General features: G+C 49.4%; 4 protein-coding genes across 4 annotated transcripts; 1 reads left to right on the top strand and 3 right to left on the bottom strand.

Annotated features, from left to right (window-relative positions):
* Nucleotides 1–8: 8 nt before the first annotated feature.
* AFUA_3G06080 (1-phosphatidylinositol-4-phosphate 5-kinase) lies at nucleotides 9–5,696 on the bottom strand. Its single transcript, XM_077804338.1, has 3 exons — nucleotides 2,728–5,696; nucleotides 1,695–2,655; nucleotides 9–1,621 (listed from the first exon to the last, which is right to left on the bottom strand). The coding sequence occupies exons 1-3, from the start codon at nucleotides 3,894–3,896 to the stop codon at nucleotides 1,106–1,108; spliced, it is 2,646 nt and encodes an 881-aa protein (XP_077660494.1). The 5' UTR covers nucleotides 3,897–5,696; the 3' UTR covers nucleotides 9–1,105.
* On the bottom strand, nucleotides 5,697–9,660 carry AFUA_3G06070 (histone H1/H5 family protein). The gene is made up of 7 exons (XM_749906.2): nucleotides 7,579–9,660; nucleotides 7,458–7,483; nucleotides 7,278–7,300; nucleotides 7,015–7,145; nucleotides 6,888–6,946; nucleotides 6,653–6,826; nucleotides 5,697–6,593 (listed from the first exon to the last, which is right to left on the bottom strand). The coding sequence occupies exons 1-7, from the start codon at nucleotides 7,643–7,645 to the stop codon at nucleotides 6,453–6,455; spliced, it is 621 nt and encodes a 206-aa protein (XP_754999.1). The 5' UTR covers nucleotides 7,646–9,660; the 3' UTR covers nucleotides 5,697–6,452.
* A 20-nt stretch (nucleotides 9,661–9,680) lies between these two features.
* fen1 (multifunctional nuclease RAD27) lies at nucleotides 9,681–11,518 on the bottom strand. Its single transcript, XM_077804337.1, has 5 exons — nucleotides 11,362–11,518; nucleotides 11,209–11,294; nucleotides 11,116–11,120; nucleotides 10,503–11,064; nucleotides 9,681–10,431 (listed from the first exon to the last, which is right to left on the bottom strand). Exons 1-5 carry the CDS (start codon nucleotides 11,372–11,374, stop codon nucleotides 9,910–9,912), a joined length of 1,188 nt encoding a protein of 395 aa, XP_077660493.1. The 5' UTR covers nucleotides 11,375–11,518; the 3' UTR covers nucleotides 9,681–9,909.
* A 232-nt stretch (nucleotides 11,519–11,750) lies between these two features.
* Nucleotides 11,751–15,097, top strand: AFUA_3G06050 (Zn(II)2Cys6 transcription factor). Its single transcript, XM_749908.2, has 4 exons — nucleotides 11,751–12,303; nucleotides 12,371–13,220; nucleotides 13,292–13,568; nucleotides 13,637–15,097. The coding sequence occupies exons 1-4, from the start codon at nucleotides 11,915–11,917 to the stop codon at nucleotides 14,458–14,460; spliced, it is 2,340 nt and encodes a 779-aa protein (XP_755001.2). The 5' UTR covers nucleotides 11,751–11,914; the 3' UTR covers nucleotides 14,461–15,097.
* Nucleotides 15,098–15,335: the final 238 nt, after the last annotated feature.

Here is a 15,335-nt window from a genome sequence, read left to right as displayed (position 1 = left end):
AGGGTGAAAGTTGAGGTTGTAGGTAATGAGCATAAGAAGTGCCTACAAGAACAGAAGGAACCGTTGATGCCGTGAGAAAAAGGGGAAACTCCCTTAATCCCTCGGGTCCTGTTTCTTGCTACTGAAGGTAGATGCCTTCCGTGGATGTCATGTCGGAAGCAGGAACATATTGGTATCAATTTTCTACTTGGTGTAAAGTCTTCTATCGATCTTCTAGGGCGTACAAAAGTGCAACACTCACTTACAATGCGAGAAAAAAGACAATGATGACGCGCTCAAATCTGCTCACAGAAATTAAAACAAGGCTTCTCCCAGCAGACTATTGAGTCCAAAACAGGGATCCAAGGACAGCTGAGAATCGCCAGAATGAATTGCAGGAGGAAGTAGCAGGCAGCAAGGTTCCAAGTGCGTCTAGGATGGCAGAGAATTGCCAAAGTCCGACGATGGGCGGCTTTGAAATAGGGAGTAACGCGGAGCAGAGCGGACGAAGCGAGGAGAGAAGCAATATACAACAATATTTGTGATGCAAGGAAATATTGGGGGAACGGAAAAGAATAATAAAAGGAGAAGAAATTGTTCGAGAGAGTGAGATTAAAGACAATCCATGTAGCCCTTCGCATGGGAGATTGTCAGCTAGATGTGCCTGGCTTGGAGTCGGCACCTATCAAAAGGGAATGAATAAACAGAAGGCAAAGCAAAATACACAAAAGGGAATAAAAAAGAGGGTATGAAAATGTTTCGAATGATGGTGCGCATGGTCGAAGATAGCTGCTGTGTCATAGTGTAAAGAAAAACGAGGGTTGGAAATTGCATTGATTGTCTCAAAACGACTGAGCGGCAATGGAGGACACCATGGTACTAAGGAAAATCATGTCAATCATGGTAGCATGGACACTATCACAAAATCGGTCTGCTCAAGGATTGGCGCAGAACAGGTAGATGGCGGGAGAAGATGCGTCGCACGAAGATGCAAGGTAAACGATCTATGGCGCCCAAGAAACAAAAAGTGTCATTGACTGCGAATGGGGATATCATGAGATAATCGACCGAAAACAGCACGCCAGAAACAGAAACGGAGTGGCGGGTCGTATAATGGCGACGCCGGTCATCGGCTTGCTACAGGTGACAATGTGCCGTTGGGACCGCTATAAGAAACTCCTTTTCCTTTTGGGCCATCTTGCGAGCTGCCCATGCCAGGCAAGGGCGGCAGATCCTTTTCTGTGAGCGACGGCCCCTGTCGGCTATGCTGGCTGTGTCCACCAACACTGCTCTGCTCACCGGCTTCGTCCACTATGGGCAGAGTCGACGTCGGACCTGGTCCGTTGGCGTCCGCAGGGTCCCAGATAGTTGAAAGCGTTCGAGGATGCGTGGTCGAGACGTCCTTTGCGGCTTCCTTCTCGGCAGCCTGCATTGTTCGTTCAACTGAATCGGTTCGTTCTGCTGATGCTTCGCCCTGCGCTCGAGCTTCTCTATGTCGTTCGACTTCCTCCTTGGACATAGTAATGCCCTTGATGAATTTAACAAACCGGTCGCCATAGCTCTCCGGCGGAATTGGAGAGATCTGGCCACGATCATGGGAAAGTCCTTTGAAGAAGTTTTCCAGTTTCTTCACGGTCCCATACTGTCACGGTGTCAGTCATTTCTCAGAGCCTCGATGGGAGACTGGCTGCGTTGCATCGCAGTAATGCACTTACATGTGTCAGACAGTCAATTATGCCGAGGTAATAGATCTCATCGCCAGGCTGGCCGTTCTCGTGAGTAGCTCGGAACCCTCCGTCGTCTGCATAAAAGACGTGATACTGTCTCTCATCAAGAATCTCTTCAGGCATCTTCGCAGCGGCTTTATCAAGCGGCACAGGACGCTCCTTTTTGATAAGCATCCGTAGCTCACGTGCCTTGCGTTCGTTTTCCAGCTTGGAAGGAGTGCGCATCAGCATGTTCGGACTCGTCTCTTCTTCACGGTCACCTCCTGGTTGAAACACTTGCAACGTCTTGTCGCGAAGCTTTTCTTCGTTGCCTCTCCCAAGGTCGTGAATACCCACCAGGAGAGAGTAATCCATGATCTTCAGCTTTTTCAATAGCTCAACATCGCGTTCCAACTGAGCGAGGAAGAATTGCCGCTTCGAGGGCCCGCACTCCAGGTGACGGCCTCTGCGAAGCCAGTTTAGATCCTTCAGAGTGGCCCGCGGGTTTCTCTCAAGATCCTGCTCCCGCAGGTCCCGGCCGATAGTGGACCCCTTCAGATCGAAGGTCTGGTGGATGTCGCGGTGGGGAGGGAAGAGGTTATTCATAACCACAAAGTGGATCTTGCGCCCGTAGGCCATCTTCACCCGGTGAAGACCATAGAATTGTGATATCAGCGTGTTAGGATTCTGCTCCACATGTTTGTAATATTCTGGAAGAATCTTTCGTAGCAGTTTGTGTTCGGAGTGGTGGATAGTCTTGATGATGTATTTGTAGTCCCTGGAGAAGTAGAAGAAGCTTCCACTCTTTCCTGGCGAGCCCAGCTCGGAGAGGATATACTTGCTGGTCAGGGACATCAAATAGTCGGCCGGGTCAAGGCGGAACTTGGCTCGCAAATGCCGGAACACCCACGGCGCATAGTCCTTAAATTTGAAGTCGTATTTTGCAGAGGGCGTCAGCTCGTTACCGGTACTAATAGCAACGCAAAAGTTAGCCAATTGCCAAGATATGGGTAAGGGTAATGCAAGGTGACGGTCGTCATACATGTCGAAAGAGAATTTATGCTTGGCTTCAAAGTCTGCGGGTGTCAACTCCCGGTCCATCTTTGCGTTGATTCTCGACACCGTGAAGCGAATACCGGTCAGCATATTGTACGCAGTCACCCAGTTCACGTGGTTCTGGTCAACTTTCGTTCCAACGATGACGCGGTCGTCATCGTCGTCATCGCGGCGTTTCCTTCTCGACGCTCTCCTCTGCTTGATCGCTTCTGCCCAACGCGCTGCATCCTCGTTCGCGTTGGCCTCGTCAGGAACCGAGTCCGCGAGATTGGTTTTTGTAGCCCGCCGAACCAAACTGAGTGACGTTCGGCGGATGGCCCCTGCCGTCGGAGATAGCCTACCACTACTATAAGCAGTCTCGTCCCCTTGATCGCGGCTATTACGGCGGGCGCTTGTCGCTCGGGGAACTTGCAGCGTATGTCGATGTCGAAGGCCTGATGATGCTGCGGGATCTTGCGGGTGATTAGCGTCAGCGGAGGCGGAAGGGAGAGGCGGGGAAGAATAACGGTGAGGAGTTGTCGTCTGTGAGGCAGCCAATCGATCAGGTTCGGACGCGAGCCGGCTGGTGTCTTCGGGGAGTGAGGCGACGATGGTGTTCCCGTTCGCGGCCGCAGCCGAGTTCTGAGAAACCACTTCGTCAACCGACGGTTGGGGCCGGTCTCCGTTAACCAGGGACTTTCCGTTGGTGGTGCGGTGGCTCGGCGAGATCCCATTGACCTGCTGCGCGCTGGAGATGGACCCTGCAGCTGAGCCAATGCCAGCACTGGCTCCAGCATCAGAAGATTTTCGAGTGAAATCCTTGTCCATCGTCATCGAGAACCGGCCACTCTCCCTTGGATCGCGGACCGATCCATTCCCTAACGAATGCATGCTGCCATCTTTCGAATGTGGTAAATCTCGTGTGTAGGAGCTAGCGCTTGATCGGGGCCCGTTCAGAGAATAGGCACTGCCATTCTTCAGGTCTGAGGGATAATGACGATCGCCCGACTGAGATTCTATGTGGTTCGTATCACCGTTCGGCCAGTTTGTCCATAGAAAGGTATTTCCCACGGGTGCTTTGTCGCGCGGTTTCCCTTGCGGTGAATCAAACGGGCGAGGGTGTGTGGCCGTAGCGGTAGATGACTGAAAAGGCCGGTCGTTGGAGAAAGAGGGCATGGTGCTCTCCTTTTTCCCTTTATTGTTGCGGCTCCCAAGGGGCAGCGAGGAGGAGTTCCAGGGGAAGGAAAGAGGAGATGGGACTGTGACGTGAGGTCTGCGTGGACCAACGAATCCGAACGAGCAGACAGGAGGAAATCGCTACGGGGACTGGTACTTAATAAGACGACGCTGTGAACCAATGGGAGAACGACGAGATGGACCAGCGACAGAAGGCGGAGAAAGGGGAAGGGAATGCTTGTGATAGCCGACCGATCAAGAGACAGAGGGTATTGATTTCAATGCGCGTAATAATTAACTGGATGCAAGGCAATGAATGAGGAGAGGAGGAGAGAGGTGGGGAGTGGTGGTATTCTTCCCGAGTCGAGCTGGAGTGGCCAGCCGGGGTAGGCGTGGCAGAAAGTTCAGCGACCGATAAGCATGTTCAAGACGGAAAGAAAGGAGTCAAGCCGGAGTAGTCAACAACGTGGTCAGAGGCGAGGCGAATCACCGAGACAGACCAACCTCGAAGGAGAGGGAGAGAGAAAGAGGAGGAGGAGGAGGAGATCGGTTAAAGATGTATGAAGACGAGGATTGGAGAGGAGGACAGAGGAGCGAGAGAGTGTGTGAGAGTGAGTGGGTTGAGTGCGTGCTGGATCAACGATGAAGAGGGATGGCCCAGCTCGGATAAAAAGTAATGATTATTAGGTATTATGCTGTATGTTGGGGTTATGCAGCAGTAATAATTGTTCCTCGATCAGTCAATGCACGGGAGAGGGATTGACTATGATAAGATTGTTATCGTTGATATGAGTCGGGTATGATTCAAGACAGTCGAGAAAATGAGTGTGGTGAGGTGATAATAATATCAACAGGATGGAAACACACAGAGAAAAGAGCGGGGAGAAAAAGCAAGACAGGAGAGAATAGAAAGACGGAGGCCTGGAGTCTACAGGCCCCGATTCTAGGAACTAGGGATGTTCTTTTCTTAGATCTTTGTTTTATTACCACTATTGCTGCTCATTAAGGGCCTCGTGGAGTTCATATTTGATGATTTATGAGGATAATTATGAAGAACCCGCACCGATGATTGGTATATTCCCGGTGGAAACAACGAGGTTGGTTATTTGAGCGGAGAGATCAGGCGCCAGGCACAACTCCACTGTTCAGCTCCGATGGCAGCATCAAGATCGTTAGGACTTCCGATTGTGATAATTGATGTACTCCGTAAGAGTCGGGTACAAACAAGTGCATTGAGTTTGAATATGTCCAACGATGGAGACGTTGAACACCTTACCCCGTTGCGTGCTCTGTACTCGTGTCCCCGTAGCCGAAGGAAGGGTAACGGAGGTACTGTACCCCGTACTACACGTACTACACCCATGCCGACTGCCAAGGGACTTGCTCATTGATGCCACTTGCGCTGTGCTAGATATACAGCATCATGGATCCTATGTTACGGAGTAGAGTCTACGCTATCCAGGACGGATTCCCAGGCAGCGCTTTCTATCTCTGTTTTATTGCGCTAGATTTGGTTCTGTTGGTTCGGACAAGCCAAGCACGACATACATATATATATAAAACAATCTGACACAGGGGATTAAGTATATTTACTAAGTTGACGGCCCGGCAATCAATCAATCAATCATATGGCACTCCTGTCATGCCAATAAACAGAGCAGCTGAACCGATGACCACTATGACTGCTGCTCGTATTATGTCAAGCATTCTTTTCTGTCTACCTACCTGTTCAACACCGACATCCTTACAATGCATGCTCGCATGTCAGGTCAGGAGACATCATCGGCAAGCAAGGGACATTCTCGCATGACTGAAGTAAACTGGACTGTTCTATCATTATATTTCCATCCTGAGTAGATAAAACCAATTCAGACGCCAAGGAATTCGAAATAATATGTAATCCTAGGGATCGTGCTTCTTGCTTCTCGCTTTGAGCAGCCCATGCCTGAGGAGCACGATCAATGTTCCCTGCTGGGAATCCAATGCTGTTCGCAACCGTAGCTCATTGTTCAATGTTGCTCTTCTGCTAATTTAACATCGTACCACAGAGGCTAAAAACAAGTCCAGAGAGCGTATGTCAAATTGCCGACGCCGAGATGGTGCACAGTACATAGCGTAACCAAATGGGTCGGGAAGTACGAGCCCAAGAGCAGTACAATGACCGCAACCTGCAACTATAGTATACGTGTGTCCGTCGTATAAACATGAAAGAAGCAATTCCATTTCAAAACGTATCCTCGAACGAGTGCCCCAAACGCAGATGTTTCCCCCCAGAAAAAAAAAATCCACCGCAGGACGCCAACCCTACCAACATTCCAAAAAAACAACAAAAAAAAAAGCAAAAGTAATCGACAAGACATCCCGGGAGCAGACACAGCAACGGCTAGTAAAGATGGTAGGCGACGGGACAAAGCAAATTACAACAGAAGGGAAGAAAATAAAGGGATACAGCCCAAAGAGATATCACTCAAGAACGCATGTCACGGACAAAGAATCATTGAAAGGAAAGGAGCAAACATAAGACAAATCGTTCAGAAACGACTTCAGCGATGACATTTACGCCTCGCTCTTCTCAGCCTTCTTGGTCGTTGTGGCCTTTTTCTTGGTGGCCTTCTCAGCGGGCTTAGCTGTCGTCTTGGTCACTCGGCCCGACTTGGTCGTGGAGAGAACCTTGGGCTGGTCTACCACAGCAGGGGCCTGCTTACGTATTAGCATCCACCGAAAATCGAGAAGCAACAGCGATAATGGTCACATACCGCAGTCGAGGCCTTGCGAGGTTTGGCGGTGTTGGCCTTGGGTCTTCCAGCAGCTTTTTTGGTGGTGGTGCCGGCCTTTTTGGTGGTAGCTTTGGCAGCAGGCTTCTCGGCCTTCTCCGTCTTCTTAGCGGCGGCCTTCTTGGGGGCCGCAGCCTTTGTGGCAGTAGTGGCCTTCTGTGTGAAGCATATTAGTTACGTTTTCACTTGATCGATCCAACCTGTACTTTGAACTGACCTTGGCAGCAGGTTTAGCAGCAGGTTCTTTCTTGGCAAGCTTCACAGGACCGGAAGGACCTGGAATTTGAGACGCGTCAGTGCTATGATTCCGCAGAAAAAGAACATGCGCGGAAGTAGTGACTTACCCTTGGGCTGAGTGAACTCTCCCTTCTCAACACCGGCCTTGATAGCCTTGTTGAACTGGCTGTCAAAAGCGGCCTGACTGGCGAAAGCAATTTTGTTGTTGGCCAGTACATATTTCTTGATAGATTGACGACTGCAATGATGAAAAAAAATCATACGTTAATTCAATCGCGTCATAGCAGTAAGGTTATTGCGAGGGAAAGTTGGACCACGTTGCCAAGCGGCGACGAATCTATACTGGGAATAATAGCAGAAAACTACATACCTGCTACCGTTACGCTCTTTGAGCTATAAAAGAGATGTCAGCGACCAACTTGAGATAAAATAAGAGCAGCCCGATGGGTGGTTGGGACAGTCAAGCGCCATGCAGACGTGTCACGGTCGGGGAAGTTCCCACCCGGCACCATCATCAAATGGCGCCTCGAAAACAGCGTGATTAACTCACATTTAGGATTGCATCCTTGATCATATCTATATTTTCAGAATCAGCAGGCATTCGCGACAAAAATGATATAAAAATCGCCCAAACGCGAAGTTGTGGTGATGAAAGATCAGTAGAAACTTACCACGGTAGGAAGCATGGCTCGAGGTGGCCTTCTTGGTCGCGCCAGTGGAAGCTTTCTTGGGAGGCATGTTGAAAGGTAAGAGGGGGATTGGTGTTGCTGATGGTGAATTTATGTATATATATAAATCAAGAGATCCAGGAGATGGATTCAATGTCTAGAAGCCCCTTAAATAGACTGGTGAGTGGTGTGCGAAATCGTGGAAGAGAAAAAGCAGTCGACAACGGAAGGGGTGGAAAGGCCGCGGGGCACCGCGATTTATAGGGCAGCCGGTGTTGACACTGGATCACTCGCAAGCAGAAGCGACACAACACGTCAAATCTCTCCCTCCTTTTCTTTGCTTTCCTCGTCTCTAATTTTTATTTTGCCTCGATATTTGTGCTTTTCATACCTTGGCCTTTTATATAATGATTTAGCAGGTACAGATTGAACAAGTGTAGCGCGACGATCAGCTTTTAAAAGTAACAGGAGGGAATCGCTAGGAGTATCGAGTTCATGTTGTTTCTGGACGCGCATGGTCCTACTGTCTGCCTCCCTCAGCACTTCTCGTCTTCCCTCTGCTTCATACACGTAGTCGACGGATACTAGCTCCTTCTCCCCCTTTCGCACCTGTCTATCATACTCATAATGGAGACAAAGGGGGATTTGATGTCGGTCTATACGCATTGCAGACGAAACTAATCAGGCAACCTGTTGTTCCTCCTTTTTGTCCGCTCAATTTCTCCATCCTCGCGTTGTTTGTGGACTCTCCAACAGAACCCCCTCTCCCTTGCCAAGTCATTCGCCTTTTTTTCGAACAAATTACTTGAATCTTGACACGAGTTTCTCATAGAATTTGATTAAACTTGAAACCTATCACTATTTGAAGAAAGAATATGAACTTTTTCTGTCAGATCTACGGCGGTTGATAGTGACTACTAAAACCGTCAAGATGTGATGCGATTATACCTTGAATCACTGCAGTTCGATCAAGCTCATCCACTCCTGGCAGCTTGCACCGTGCTTATAGACTAGAGGCTGAGGAACTGAAGTCAATGATCTATCCCCTTGCATGGTTACAGTTTCTCTCTGCTGGTAAGCAACATGATTGGAATCGAAGGCGGAGGAGGGTTTCGTCTACTCCGTTTGTGCTTTTGGTCGGGTCACGAGGATAGGAGTGTCCATGACGATGATATCCATGATATACTGTAAGGGCTGAAGTTTGTCTCTGCTCCAATGAGCATCCGTTCCCTGGGTAAGTGTAAGAAAGGTTATCTCCAATTAGGTATGATTTAAGAATCGAGGAAAGATCATGTGGTTAGGTGAAGAACATACCCAGGTCGTCGATGCTGGGAGTCATCCAAGTACTCGACCTTCCTGCCAATCACTTTTCTTGCTGAACCATGGTATATCTTGCACTTTCAACCTGATTGCCGTCATAAGTAACTTCTTTTTTGTTTATTCAGTTCTGGATCAAATGTCCTGAAGGATATATGAATCCTCATTGTGATTCTGGTTAACTGATCCGTTGTTCACATCATTGCAGCGGGCCGCTGTTTGGTTCATGGCCCAGGACATCAAACATCGGTGATCTTGTGGCAAAAGAATCCTAGGTAGGGAAGGGTGCATCGGTCTATCATTCAGGATACCCGCTATTATGAATTCTCATTCTAGAGTGGCCTCTATCGCCAGTAGAACCGTGTCGACAAAGACTGCTAGTACCACTGGGCCTCTCATCTTTGATGAAGTAATATTGTATAAGGCTTCATTCGTTTCTATCATTACTGTCCAATCTGCCCATGATTCTAATGTTAATGCATCAAGTCCTACCATCAATCGAAGAGATTGACTCTGGCATGTGTTGTATTGGGGGGACCAGGGGGTTACTACCATTCGAGATACCAAATAATATATATGATTCCGCTGTAGGTGGATGCACGAGCAGGCTTTTCCCACGCTCAAGTACTTGACGAACCCCAAATCCTGCAATGCAGCCATATCATCGAAAGAAAAGACCTCCGCTGCTATTACATGTCCATCCCATGGTCGTCTTGTCGAAAAAGTACCAAAGAATGGGCGATTGGAGGAATGCAGTGTCCCTCTGCGGCACCAGGTACTGTCAGACTCAGAAGATAACCTATAAATGGAGAAACAACTATATTCTTTTCTGATCCCTTACCATACGTGAACCATCATATGCCATGGAAAAAAGAAACACCACGCCTGTAGCTAAAGCCAGAAACGCCAGTAATATTATACATAGTATTGACGCGTAACATGCAAGCCCGTGTCCCCCTCAAGATATTTTTCCCACCACGACTCCCGCAAAGCCGGTCCTGTAAACAGACAAGCAACCTACGCAGCACCGCGTGGTTTCGCCTTGGCCTCCTTCTTAGCCTTGGCCTCCTCCTTTTTGCGTTTCTTTTGTTCCTGTAACTTCTCATCGTGCTTGCGTTTGAGACTAGCCTTCTCCTCATCCGTCCGAGCGACCGGCTTGAAGAAGCCCTCAAGCCGTGATTGCTGAGCTGTTTTGAGATTCTTCTGCAGGCGCGTAGCTCCGTTGCGGACCCGATCCTCGTTGAAACCTTTATCCTTGACCAGGAACTCCACCAGAGCCTCAACATCTGGCGCCTCCCATTTGAAGTCACACTCGGGATGATCAGCTTCTCGCACATCTGGATGGAGGAACAATTCCCTCGCATCCTGATAGGGCCAATATTCTGGTATGACGTATTTCTTCTTCGGGTCGTTCTCGATCGCCTCGACCACCTTCTCCAAGCTTCCGTGTTCCCGGATGAGTTTCAAAGCGGTGTTTGGCCCGACCTTTGGGATAGGTTCCAGATAGTCACAGCCGAGAAGAATGCATAGATCAATAAACTGTGCAGCCGGGTGTAAGCATGAGAAGATCGTATCCATGAAGGGAATCTGGGGAGAAGCCAGTCGCCTACCTGCTTGCGATCCATGCCGAGTCCCTCTAGAGCACGATTCAGATGGATCTCTTGAATGGGTTCCTTTCTCTGCTCGCTGAACGTAAGATGCCTGAGAAGAATTGGCGCTTCGAAACATAACGTGTCCATATCCTCGGAAGCAGCGGCATAGACCTTCCCTGCCCGCGCAAGCACAGCACACTGGGCCTCTGCCTCAGTCGGAGCGTCGATGTACGGGATACCCATCAACTTCAACAGTTTTTTGCATTCGGCATTGTGCTCTCTTGTGACACGCACCGTGCGCCGCGAGAACTTCTCAACATCTTCCGCAGTGCCCGTCTCTTTTGCTTCCTCATGGGCTTCAGTAGCCTCTGCTTTTCGTGCAGTACGCTTCGCCAGTTCACCGGACTTGAGTTTCGGTGGCGCTCCATCAAAGACATAGAGAGGTTTAATCCCATTATCGACCATGCGCAATGTCCGGTAAAACATTCCCATCAAATGTGACGTTGTCTCGCCCGACTCGCTCATGAGCTGTTGGCCCTCCGAGCGGACGGCGATCAAAAAACTGTAGATACTCATAGACCTGCAAGATGTGAGCTACATAACCTGACGTGTTCGAGAAAGTTCAACGCACGCATCCTATTCAACCATGGCTTGTAAGTATCATTGCAACCTTCAAATGTGTTTCCGGGCTGACTAGCAGGTTTGGGAGAAAAAGACTACATACGATGGCGACCTTTCGGCCAAAGTGGTTCTTGATATCCCCAGCCTTGATAGCATCTGGCGCATTCTCCTGAATAACTTGAAACAAATCTAGAACCCCCAATCAGCTTCACACTCTGTGGTGGTAGCTGCTCAACTGGCCCAAAAGTTCACTTACGTTTAATACCCATTACGACAGCTCTCAAATTTAGAACCTGCCAAAAAAGAAGAGGACAAATCGCTACTCCCTTGCTGTGTTGGTAAATCACACACCAGAATAAAGTGTTCGAGATATGAAGCTCGAAAATAGCTGTACTCTTGCTCGCGGCCAGACGCGCCGCGGCGGAAGGAAGAACGCGCCTTACATCATTTGAGCCTGAATTAGGGTTAGTGCAATTGAGCTGGATTTCCACGTGATGCTAAACCCCGCGGGAGTTTCCCCGGCCTCAGGCGCCAAGGCTGTAACTGAACAGAGTAAGGCGGTAAAGTTTCCAGAGGCCCAGACTTTCGATCTCCGCGTGTAGGAGCTTGGAAAGCCGAAAGGAAAGATGGTTACGGGGAGGGAGGCGCTGCTATTCGCTGACGGTATTTGTGGCCCCTCCGTTCTCGGTCGATAGATCAGGTAATAGATAGGTGAAGTTGGTGCATATGTAGGCTGAGCCTGCCAAAAAGGCGCACATCTACCCCGTACTAGGCCGGACTTGATTATTCAGTCTTCCCCTCAAAGGTGAATGTTGCACCCCTCTTCAACGGGGCCCGAATTCGTTGGGAGCAAAAGCTCAATACACCGGTTCAATCCTACGCACTACTTCGAAGATGAGTCTCCCCTTTTTACAGTAATTATGAAGCGGAGTCGCATTCAATTCGAAGCCAATGGCCATGCATCTTCAGACTCTCCTCAGGGAGCTTACCTGCATATGGCGACCGATGAGGATTCGAAACAGCAAATTCTGAGGCATATCCCTAAGATCTCACGGAGAATCCGTGCGTGTACAAACTGCAAGAATCACAAGGTGCGCTGTGATAAGGAAGGGGAGGCGCCGTGTCAGAGATGCCATCGCATGGGCTTGGACTGTGTTGTCAACAAAAGCCTACAGACTTTATTGGACGATGAGACAGAGTAAATATAGTTCATACGCATCCCATCGTTATTGTACACCGTCGCTAATCGTTCCATAATCATACAGGTGGAAGACGACGGTTGAGCTTGCAATGACGGATTTACTTCGAAAGGCTCAGCTACCGGACTGGTCATACTATCAGTCGCTGGGCAAATCGATGGAAGCTCTTTCCAGGAAAAGAGACCGCAAAGAATCAACAGCATCAACCGAAGACACCGGCACTGCGACGGTCAATGACAGGAAACCGAGCTCGATAGGCTCAAACTTGGAATCCGTCTCAATAGGTCCAAACTCATCGGCGAATTATTCCTTTCCTAAGCAACACTCCCAGTACTCCCTCGATCGGGAAGAGAATGGAACATCATCCCTGGTTACTGCGCCGATGGGAAGTCTGTACGAAGTGACTCGGCTGAGCGATATACCCCCAAGCTCTCCTGGACGTCAGCATGCATCCGACCGGGCACTAGTGACCGACTTCATATCGCGAGGAGTGATTGATCTTCAGGAAGCGGAGGACCTGTTCCACTATTTTGATCAGGTGCTCAGTCGTTATCTGTGGGATGGTATGACGTTGGTGCACAAGGATCTTACATCTGTTCGCAATTCTTCTTCAATGCTTTCCGCCGCCATTCTTGCAGTTTCAGCCCTCCATTTACCCAAAAAGGAGAAGACATTCGATACCTGCTATACGGAATTCGCGAAGCTGGCTTCTGAATCCATGCTTGATAGACACCATACCCTCGATGACTTGCGTGCATTATGTGTTGGCGCATTCTGGCTTGCGGATGTCAGTTGGAAGCTTTCCGGCTATGCGGTCCGTATTGCGACTGAGCGGAACCTTCACCAATCCTATCGCAAGGCCATGCAGGGCTCTGTGGAGCATATAGAACAAGTGAGGCTCTGGTACCTTCTTTATGTAAGTCTAGGTCGCCATCAACAGAGTGTTACGACTGCCAGATGATTGACGCACTGAAATCGACTACGTAGACCCTGGAGCACCATTTCTCTATCGCCTACGGACGACCGCCTATCATTCATGAAGATCCAAGCATCGCGAATCACAATACGTTTACAATTTCTCCGACGGTACAGCAGTCGGACCTTCGTCTTCACAGCCAAGTGGACTTGTTCATCATCTTGACTCGGATATACCACGCTTTCGGTCCCGATGTCGACTTGGAGGTACCGGAGAGCGAATTCTCTAAAATCAACAAGTTCGACGCTGATCTTGAAGATTGGCGTTCCGCCTGGCTCCCTCGCTTAGGTACGCATAACGACTTGATCTGCTTGGGTTGGTGATCTGAAAAGAGCGCTAACATTGAGATGAAACAGCTGGAAGTCGGTATGTCGGTGCGTACCCTTACAAAGCCGTCTATCTGCACTACCACTTCTCTCGTCTGCAACTAAATTCGGTTGCTTTACGGACGTATCACTCCTCGAACTCGTCGCGGCCGATGTCCGCTGAACGTAAGAAACATGCCAACTTGGCGATAGAATCTGCAATCGAAACGCTCCTGGTGGTCCTCGATGAACCCGACATTCAAAGAGCTTTGATTGGCGTTCCTCTATATCTCCACAGCATGATCACCTTTGCAGCTGTGTTCCTCCTCAAGATCGCCGCTAAATGTTGCTCGAGGACGCTGCCGAATGCACAAGGACAGCAAAACTCCATTGCTTCGGCGGGTCTTTCAATCGATGCGCCTTACGTGCGTGCCCTGGTTGGTAAAATAATCGAGCTCATGGTGACTTGTAGCAAGCGTGCTAGTGAGCGCCATCTTACTCATCATATAGCCCGTGGCTTGCGCAAGATGCTTACAGGATTCGAGGAGTGGGAAAAGAGAAATTCGAGCGGTCAGCAATCTCTGGGACAGAATTCCTTTGAGACTACATCAATATTCAAGCCCATTGTAATTCCTGGAGCGCAACCGTTGGGTGAACGAGACACCATTCTGAGTCACCCTCCTCCGCTACCCGGAATGGCTCCGCTGTCGGCTGAGCGCAGTAATGGGTTTGAATCTGCTCAGGTGCAGGGGAAACAGGAGCCAGGTCTCTCGATAGGCTCTCTGGATCGTATGATGGCTGATTTGTGGGGCTTTGACGAGGAGTATTTCCCTACGGGAGTCTTCGACTTTCTTCAGTCCCAGATGCCTGCTTGAGGTGTTCCAGCGGTCATCGGTAACCGGCATTGACTTGGTAGAGTTCAGTGAAAAGAACAACTAACGTGACGGTTCATTTCCCCCGAGGGCCCAGGTTGGGGCTCTGGCCGAAGCCCTCCGACTCATTACTCGACTATAACCGAACTTCGCCAGTCGAACCCAGCTTGTGTCATACGCATTCCATATTTGAATCCGCCCGTGAACTGCTTGAGCACTACATTGTCATGTAATGTGTCCACAAGGCTTCACTGGCCAAGGAGTTCCCATCCGAGCATGCAACTTAGGAGGTCCGTCTAAAAAGGCACTTCTCTTTCGAACATTGAATTTCTCCAATCGCGAAACCTACTCTTATATAGGTGACTGCGAATTTCAGCTGTTGCTGAATGACACCTTCATAACGATCGCACCACTAAGACAGACGTGGAAGGACAAAACTACCAAGTTATAATCGGGAAGCGAGGCTCTCGGCTACCGAGTAAATAGTTGATATGACAGCCATGTAGCCTAGAGCATGCACATAAATGATCAAAAATCTCAGGCAGACGGTCAAATGCCTCTACTTAGGACTTCCTTTACCCTGACGGTTATTGGATGGTGGCATCGACGGAACGGAAACAATCCCGAGGCTTAACATGACCCAACGTAGGGGGTGCGGATGACCGAGGATCACCGAGGTCGGCCTTCAGTGTGGGTATATATAGGTATGGATGAAAATCGATCGCTGAACTCACTGTTGTTCAATTCTTGCTTTCACTACCGAATTCAATACTTCTAATTGCTTTTATCATCGGAGGGCAGACAAGCACCCCGATCGACTGCCGAGGTCAAGCGTCATCCGGACAATCGGCCTCCCCCGCGCAATTCATCTTGCATCT

The sequence above is a fragment of the Aspergillus fumigatus genome, chromosome 3 (genome assembly GCF_000002655.1).
Source record: "Aspergillus fumigatus Af293 chromosome 3, whole genome shotgun sequence".
NCBI lineage: Eukaryota > Fungi > Ascomycota > Eurotiomycetes > Eurotiales > Aspergillaceae > Aspergillus > Aspergillus fumigatus.
Note: the sequence above shows the minus strand (reverse complement) of the source record. Positions and strands in the feature narration are given on the sequence as shown.

Excerpts from the sequence above, each read along its gene's own strand:
- AFUA_3G06080 (XM_077804338.1), bottom strand. The coding sequence starts at position 3,896 with ATGCCCTCTTTCTCCAACGACCGGCCTTTTCAGTCATCTACCGCTACG. Across the intron at positions 2,656-2,727 it reads CATAAATTCTCTTTCGACAT|TACCGGTAACGAGCTGACGC; the intron begins GTATGACGACCG and ends CGTTGCTATTAG. Across the intron at positions 1,622-1,694 it reads TAATTGACTGTCTGACACAT|TATGGGACCGTGAAGAAACT; the intron begins GTAAGTGCATTA and ends ACACCGTGACAG.
- AFUA_3G06070 (XM_749906.2), bottom strand. The coding sequence starts at position 7,645 with ATGCCTCCCAAGAAAGCTTCCACTGGCGCGACCAAGAAGGCCACCTCG. Across the intron at positions 7,484-7,578 it reads GAGCCATGCTTCCTACCGTG|ATATGATCAAGGATGCAATC; the intron begins GTAAGTTTCTAC and ends CTGAAAATATAG. Across the intron at positions 6,594-6,652 it reads CTCGCAAGGCCTCGACTGCG|GCCCCTGCTGTGGTAGACCA; the intron begins GTATGTGACCAT and ends ATACGTAAGCAG.
- fen1 (XM_077804337.1), bottom strand. Across the intron at positions 10,432-10,502 it reads TCGGCATGGATCGCAAGCAG|TTTATTGATCTATGCATTCT; the intron begins GTAGGCGACTGG and ends CCGGCTGCACAG.
- AFUA_3G06050 (XM_749908.2), top strand. The coding sequence starts at position 11,915 with ATGTTGCACCCCTCTTCAACGGGGCCCGAATTCGTTGGGAGCAAAAGC. Across the intron at positions 13,221-13,291 it reads GGCTCTGGTACCTTCTTTAT|ACCCTGGAGCACCATTTCTC; the intron begins GTAAGTCTAGGT and ends TCGACTACGTAG. Across the intron at positions 13,569-13,636 it reads CGCCTGGCTCCCTCGCTTAG|CTGGAAGTCGGTATGTCGGT; the intron begins GTACGCATAACG and ends GAGATGAAACAG.